Source organism: Hevea brasiliensis, chromosome 17 (genome assembly GCF_030052815.1).
Source record: "Hevea brasiliensis isolate MT/VB/25A 57/8 chromosome 17, ASM3005281v1, whole genome shotgun sequence".
Taxonomy (NCBI): Eukaryota; Viridiplantae; Streptophyta; class Magnoliopsida; order Malpighiales; family Euphorbiaceae; genus Hevea; species Hevea brasiliensis.
In genome coordinates, this window is record NC_079509.1 from 6,476,978 (window position 1) to 6,485,887 (window position 8,910).

The following is an 8,910-nucleotide window of genomic DNA, read 5'->3' on the forward strand; positions in this document are numbered from 1 at the left end:
CTTTTTATCAAATGAGTATTGTGATATGTTAGATTAAGGTGTGTATTTGCAAATGATTATTTAATTTTGAAATTAAGTCCTATTAATTGGAGACTTAGAGCATGAGTAATTGTCGATTGTGATATGTTTTTTATTAAATGGGTATTGTAATATGTTAGATTGGGGTGTGTTATCTATTTGCAAATGGTTACTTATTTTTAAATGGTTGATGTTCTATTAATTGGAGGTGTGATATGCTTTTTAATATGCTTTTTTACTTCTTAAACTAGTTAAAAGGTATGAATTTTTATAATATATATATATATGTGTGTGTGTGTTATAGCGCTTCGCATCAAAAAGGCTCTCGTCTCACCTCTCGTTTCTCGCCTAAGGTCATAGGCTAACCTATCGTTTTAGTGTCGCTTTTCGCCTTAATAATATTGTATAAAAAAAATGTTATATTTTTTTCATGGTTCTATCATTCCTTGAATTCAGTACAAAATGCATCGTATGTGAAGCATGAGCTTGACAATGGAAAGGAAAATGAAAAGCAAAAGGGATAATACCGCACTTTCTTTCAGTTGTCTTGCCCCCAGTTTTAGGCTTTAAACCTGCAATCGTTGCTGGGTTTGATAATCTCTACTTTTGGGCTAGATCGTTGCTAACTGGATGGGATTCTGTGGGCAGCCCATTTATTTTCTTATTATTTTTTTTTTAAAAAATGGAATTTTACTGATTTATCTTATAATAATTTTGTTATCACTTTTTTTTGGGACACTTAATGTATTAAAAGATAAAATTGAATTTTTTAAAAAAAAATTGAAAACTAAATAATTAAAATATAAAAAAGAATAAAATAATTATGATAAAAAATAAATAAAATTCGATTTAATTTGAGATTCAATTTGAACTCAAATAAGCTCACGGGATGTCCTTTTCTTTATGAATCCTCTTCCTTTGCTTTGCTTGCAAAAATTCTCTCGCACCTTAGCAAATCCTTCCTCTCTCGCTATTTTCTTTAATAACCATCAAAATCTGCTTTTGCCTTTTTTTCCCCCTTCATGTTTTTAACCATTTCTACAATTTCTCTTCCACCTCACTCTTCCTTTTAAAAAAATGATTCTATAATTCAACTCAAATTAAATAGCGGTGACCTCTGACTACAAGCATGTTTGCCACTCTGAAATTTAGTAATTGAGGTGCACGTGGTGTAAAGTGTTTATGAAATCGAAGCAAAATTTGGATAATGGGAACACTTTTAGCTTTTAAGGCAAATCTGAGTTCTTATTCTTTGCTTCATATCGACAAAGAAGAAAGAAAAGCACCATTAAAAGTAGCACTTGGGAGCTTCCAAATTGATTTAAAGTTTAACTTAAATTACAGTTCAAGAATATGGTCCCGACGGGCAACATTAGTCTCCAACAGCCGAAAAGTTTGACGCTAGAAAAGACATCTGCTGTAAGAGGCGCCGCCACGGCGGCCCAACTCATAGTTGGATCCACGTTTTAACTACCCGACGACTCCTGCATGCGTTCTAACAACCAATCATACTGCTCCACCACTCTCTTCAACTTACATCTCAAATTGACACAGATTTTTTTTTTTTTTTTTTACTTCTAGAATAATTGTATGAAATTGAATATATTATTTCGTGAAAGTTAAATTAAATATTTATATTGAGTCATATATTTATTTTTTTAATTACAAATATAATTTTAATTAAAGTTATCAAAATTATGTTAATATAAAAATAAAATTATATTAGATTTAAATATTAAATTTTAATTGATTTGATTTTAACCCACTCAACTTAAATAATTCGTAACTTATTTTAATATGCATATAATTTAAACCCAAACATTCAAAATTGATAACACAATTGAGAGTCAACAAGGCGATTTGAATTAATCTATATAAAATTGACTCATTTGGATTAATTTAAATTTTAATTTGAAAATTAAATTAATGAATATCAAATTAACATTTTAATCCAAAATATATGCTATCAGCAAATTAATGCCTACCAAGCAGAAATTTTTCTACATATTAATTAACTTATTCTAAAACTTAAATGACTCGATTCAATTCATTTAAATATAAATAAATAAATAAATAAAAATTTTAATATTTTCTTGTTTATATATTTTTGAAAAACATTTTAATAAATAATAAAATATTTTGGCTTTCCTACTGCAAAGAAAGTTGGAACTATATCTAAAAAAAAAAGGGGGAAATCCCTTTAATGAAAATTAATTAGGTGAAATATGGATGGACGACCAATACACTAATGTGGGATACATAATACGTTGTGCGGGGAGCATATATATGATTATATATAGATAGATAAGTGCAAATTAAAGTTGAAACATGGAAATTAATTTCCAACCACGAAGCCTATTGTTTGTAAGGCAACCTTACGTACATTGAAGTGGATTCATCCACAACATCGGACTCAATCTTTTGCCTCAGACATAAAACATGTTCACACCTCAATTTCATACCCCCCCAAACTTTATAATTTTTTTTTTTTTATTGATTTCATTTGGAATAAGCTATTTATAAGAATAATTCAAAATAATAAAAATCTTTCTTTTTTTTCACAAAATGTGGAAACCATTATTGAAAGCTAGAATTTGGATGTTGGGATGGTAGGTTCTTGTCCATTTCTTGGTTTTTTTTTTTTTTCTTTGTCGCTTGTCATATATATATATATATATATATATATATATATATATATATATATATATATATATATATATATATAATTGAAAAAGCATATGCCACGTGTAGATTTTATATTATAGATTTCAAATAACTTTTCTTCATTTAGAAGTGAACGGTGCCGAAAACTCTTGTGCAATCTTAAAGAACTTGACTACTATCTCTTAAAGCAATGGATTCAGCTGAAAAGATACATTCTCCACTGAAAGAAAATGAGAAGATATGCGGTGTGATTTGATTGTCCATCGAGTAGCCGCTTTCGGTTTTTATTTAATTTGAGAAAATTTTGTTAAATATCATTTAATTATGTACTCTACATATTCTTTTCAATATATACATGAGAGTAAGTCCTTAAAATAATATAGAAAAAAATAATTTTAATTCACATAAATTATTCTAAAAATATGTCTAATTGTAAGTAAAAAAAATTAAATCTTATTTGATTTAATTATTGAACTATTTCTATTAGTCAATAACTGATACTGCTGATTTATATTTGGTTTTTGATGAAACTTTGGCTTTGCATTTAGAGTGATTATTCAATCTCATAATCATATATTGATTTTCAAATAGTTTATTTTTTACTCATTTGATCCATGCAAAACCCGTGAAATTAATAATTAGTAATATAATATTTTATTTTTAATTTAAAATTCAATATATAGTTTGGTAGAAAAGAAAACAAATCGAACGATCTTAATTAGATCTGAAAATGGATTTCCCAACTATACATGGTCAAAGCCCAAATGTAAACCATCCATTTTTTCCAAAAGTCAGCCGTCTAATATCAGAATTTGGAAGGGCTGACTATTTCACATAACGCGTAAATGCCATACTCACATTTTGTCCTTAGCGATTTATATTTCGGCTTCGCCAACCCAGCCGATTTTCATGACAATTTGGTTTTCTCATTTTCACACCAATCTTTGTCTATATGAGTTCATTTCATTTTCGCACTCATCATCTACTCCTTCGGAAATTTATATATAGAATACTCCACCTATATATGCACGTATTTGAAATTAATTATTTTGTCCACTAAATTATCCATTACAAAGTGTTATTATAGCTCATGAGTGTGGCTTGATCAGTGGCCAGCTTCTTGACGGCAATAGGAATGGGAGGTATTATTTCAGGTAAAGGTTGCTTTTGGGTTCGCATTAGCTTTTAAAGAAAGACGGATTCCATTCAAACGTAAGCCTTGGAGCAGTCACAAGCCAAAGAAGCAGAGGTAGAAGGTTTCTCTAATCAATATCATCATCGTAGTATATATCTTCGTACTTATATATATATATGTAGAATGGCTTCATTATTGTTGCACCATTTCTGTGAGGTTATTTTCTATTTCTCCATTCTATGTAAAACTCAAGCACAAGAGCAATATAAGCCTTTTTTTTGCAGGAACTAAAATCAACAAACAATACCAGTTGATTACCCCAGATGGGAAAGAGGATCGACAAGCAAGAAAATTAACTAAATAACCCCAAAAAGGGAAAAAGGAAATCAAAAGAGGAAAAGAGAAAAACAAGCAAGTGGAAGAGGGGAAAAACGTCATGATCATAACCCGAAAGTTCAACAGTTTCTCTCTAGTTAGCTATCTCCTCAAATAGTAAAACTTTTCTGCCTACACGTACTAGTCTCTTCCGTGTTTAGAATCAAAGTTCATCCAATTTGTAGGAGGATGATTAGAATGAGAGTAAGGACTCCCAAACTGCATTGAAAATCTTACGAGTTCATCTTGTTGATGAGAAGGTACGGATGATGAAGATGAAGATGTAGATGATGACGTCCGCGAAAGAAATGGCTGATCTCTACCATAAGGATCAGCAGGCACAGCATTGCCATAGTTCCCACCTGGAAACATAAACTGTGGGTATTGAAGACTACTTGAGTATGCTTCTTGTTGTGTTTGTGGAGGACGAGGAGGAGCAATAACTCGATTACTCATTTGTTCAGTGCCAGCATGCAAACCTCGGCGATTAGTCAAAAAACCTAATTCGCTTGTGCCTTGAACTCTTTCAGGGAAGTTAAGTTTAGCTTTACTTCCTTTAAACCTAAGAGCAGCTTCGTCGTAGGCAAGTGCTGCAGCTTCGGCGTTATCAAAAGTACCGAGCCATACTCGAGCTGCCTTCTTTGGATCCCGGATCTCGGCAGCCCATTTGCCCCATGGTCGCTGCCTCACTCCTCTATAGTGTCTTCTCCTCGTGTTCCCTTCAAAAGGCATTAGAATTTCAGTGAGGTACTTGCCATATCTCCTTCCGACAGTATATACTTGTTTGTTTGGCAAGAAACTTGGTGGAATAGATTAGGGTCAAGAAATTATAGAAAAAATACTCGCATAATTACTAAATAATTTGAATAATTTCTAATGAACTAAAAGTTGCAACTATATTGAAAGAGATTATGAGCAAACTAGATAGAGAAAATGAAAGGGACTACAAATTGAGTTTGAAACACTTAAAATCACATAAAACAATGCAACATACCAGGTGTTCTTGTTATCATCATGACACCATCAGTACGAATTAAAGAAAAAATTTAAGAGATTGGAGGGAATTATCAAACAATAAAAAAGTTACATAATATAAGTATGTGTATACCTTGATCTTGAACTGGCTGCTGCGGTTGATCATGCCCTTGTGTGGTTGATTGCTGTGTTGTTAATGGATTTTCATGAACTTGAAGAGGATTATTGTGGGTATTTCCAATAACTTGAGATAGGACTGCAACCATTGCATTCATGTCTTGTTGAGATCGAGCTGAGTAGATTGGGAAGATGTGATCTTCCTCTTTCTCCTCCGGTTCATCGAATGGAAGGGGCCTCTTCCCATGATTTGGATCCACTTTGGTATTTAGAGCATGCAAGCAAGAAATGAGAGTAATTTCTCTGGCTAGAAATTTTTCCGCTTCTTGCTTTAATTACGAGTGTATATATACCATATCAAGACAAAGAGGCGTGGGTTAATCATCAGCATCAAGATCAAGACGAGGTATAGATAGATAAGAGAGGAGAACATAAATTAATTAAGAGGAGAAGAAGAAGAAGAAGAAGGAGGAGGAAGAGGAGGAGGAGGAGAAGATAGGGTTTTGTGAGGTATAACGAAGGACTTTATATATGTAGATATAAATCTGGCATAGAGTGAACAAAAGTCAATGCAGCTGCAGATTTTTTATCTTTGAAAATTTAATAGAAGCATAATTAGCCGGGTATAATTGATGGACTCTGAATCAGGAGACAACTTTCTTTTTTTCTTATTATAAAAGTAAATATTTTTATAATATATAAATAACTAGACTCGAATTTAAGATGTTTTGCTCTTTACATTTTAAAAGTAGATAAAAATCAATCAAATTATCTCTTAATTAGCTGCGGTTATAGTACTATTGTTACTGTTTGAGAAATTAGTAAGTATATTCAGTGCATAAGTATCATCTCCCATAATGATGTGAAATTTATTTTTTATATTATAAATAGGGCTCACATTTTTATGAGAGATGGAGTACTAATTTTATGTGCATCAAGGGTAATTTATAAATTTTCATTATTTTCTAGTTGATTTTTTAAAAATAATTTTATAATATTTTTAAATTATAATTCGAAAATAGGTGTATCACCCTTTTCGAATTAGTATTTAAGTTGTCTATAAAATTATAAAACATCAAATTTGAACCTCAATTAAAATTAAATAATAAAAATTAAATGCATGTTAATAATTTAATATAATTAGATACATTTATATCTTACTATTTCTTTTGAGAATATCTTAATATATTGACTGGTTTATATTTATTTTCTACGAATGTTTATAATATAAAAAATTAAATAATTATGTAAATTCTTTTTCATTCAAATTTTCTTTTATCTGTCTTATGAAAATTTTGGCTTATTTTTCAATGCAATATTCGTAACTTGTATATTTGATTTCAAATGTATACTTAATATTGGAAATAATCAAAATGAGTTTCATGCAAATTTAATTAAGAATTGATTGCGCACGTTTTTAGCTATAATAGTGATCTCACTATTATTGAAACAGCTTAAATCTAACTCCTTTAGAATTAATTTTTAAATTTTTATAAAAAAAATTCCAAATTTATTTCGAGGAATATATATATATATATATATATATATATATATATATATATATATATATATATATATATATATATATATATATTATTAAACTAATACTTAATATAAAGTATTCAATAAAATCACTCCAGGTTTTTCTCTTTAGTTTCTCTTTCGCTATTTCTCTTGGAATCATTGAGTTTTTAGATTTTCAAAGGCGTCCCCTACCCTTTGAGGATGGGGAAAGCGATGGTGATCCCCAATCAACTGAAGTTTAACCTTCCATCACCTGGACTGGCAGTTTATAGTGGTTTTGACTCTAATTTTGCAAACTGGACTTTAAATAAAGAGTAATTTTAGAAGATGACTTGCCTTTGTGGTCAAGGTCCTTACTTTCTTTATGTTGTGGTTCCATCGATCTGGTAATGGTGTTCAGTTTGGGTTTAAGGATCGGCTTACTTTGTGGTAGAGTTGAGTTGTGTTCATGGAGGAAACTGAAGTTCGGTGCTGTTTGGGTGAGTTGCTGAGCGTTGATGCTCCTTGTGTTGCTGGCGGTGTTATTGGTTTCAATCGTGGCTCAATATATCTGGTAGTGGCAAGTCTGAGGTGGTCAGCAATGTGCTTCATCTGAATATTTTTCGTCTCTATTCTTATGATGCCTAGGTTGGGATAAATTGATTTTGTGGATTTGATTTGGTAGAATTGATTTGATTCGCTATGGATTGGGTTGACTAGTTTTCTTAGGCTTATTTCTAGCCTTCTAATATAAGCTTTGTTTTTTTTTTTTTTTTTTATTAAACTTAAAATGTATATTTTAACTTTTATGAGCATGTTAAAAGAATATATATATATATATATATATATATATATAAATAAGAAGTATCCAATATATATTTTTAATATAATTAATGTGAAACATAGTGGGTCCGGGTCCGGGTCCGGGTCCGGGTGCCCCACTTCCATAAGAGGGAGTGAATCCGCCAGTGATGGCTATGGATATTGTTCCCAAAAATTTTATCTACATTAAGCTGTGGATAAACATTGTTTCGGTAAGAAGATAACTGCAATCTCCAATCCTACTCTCTTCAAACCTCTATTTTTCCTTATCCTTCATCTTATCCTAAAAACGTCAATGTCAAAGTGACGATGCTCGATTAATAAAAAATTATTAATATATATTTAAATATTATAAAATATAATATTATAGATTAATTAAGTATATATTCAGGTGTAGAAAAATATTTTCTTCAAAGTAATCCTATTTATTAATAAGTTTTAACACAATTAATTTTAAAATTATAAAATCTTAAATTTAATTTTTAATTAAAGCTAAATAAATAAATAAATAAATAATTGATCCTTCATGTCCCCAGTTTCTTAGAAAGAGGATATGGTATGGATTGAGATTTTAGATGCTCTCAAATTAACAACACGTAAAAGAGAATCATGCATAAAATATCATGATATTTATATTTATTTATCGTTGAATTTCCATATTATTTTGTTTAATTATTTATGTATATTTTTATTTTTCAAAATGGAATATTCAAATGATATGTACATTTTCTGCATTTACTTTAATAACAATACTTTGAACCGAGCAGCACCGCTCTTTCTGTTGAGGAAGATGGTGATATACCTTTTGTCTTTTTCAGTTTGAAAAAGGACTACATTTGAGTGTTGTGCGTGCAATACAGTTCTGAATTAAAGAAGGCAAAATTTGAATCATTGAGAACAATTTAATTAGATGTTTAATTTTAATTACTTATGGATGGAAACTGAGCCTGCATATTCAACAGCAATTAAAATTGAATAGATTCTACGATAAGCCAAAGGGACTCCGTCTCTCACCCTCTAACATTTTTCTTCCTTGTTCGAAAATGCAAAATTCATTTTACTCTCTCCTCATTGGAGCTTGACTTGGTTGTTTTGTCACATCACGTACAAAGTGAAAGACCAAATAAATAATACGACATTGTTCAAAGTCTTGGCACTCCACTAACTTGATGTCTTCGTCAAAGTAGCAATTTTTGCATAAATCTGTTTTATTTCTCACTCTCTCTGCTCCGTATGATCCAGTTTTACCACACCCATATTTACATGCTCAAGTTTCCCAACAAGAAAGGGAGAAAAGAATT

General features: G+C 30.4%; 1 protein-coding gene across 1 annotated transcript; it reads right to left on the bottom strand.

The window, feature by feature from the left end:
• Positions 1–4,110: 4,110 nt before the first annotated feature.
• On the bottom strand, positions 4,111–6,055 carry LOC110637670 (ethylene-responsive transcription factor ERF115). Its single transcript, XM_058139978.1, has 2 exons — positions 5,301–6,055; positions 4,111–4,911 (listed from the first exon to the last, which is right to left on the bottom strand). Exons 1-2 carry the CDS (start codon positions 5,440–5,442, stop codon positions 4,334–4,336), a joined length of 720 nt encoding a protein of 239 aa, XP_057995961.1. The 5' UTR covers positions 5,443–6,055; the 3' UTR covers positions 4,111–4,333.
• Positions 6,056–8,910: the final 2,855 nt, after the last annotated feature.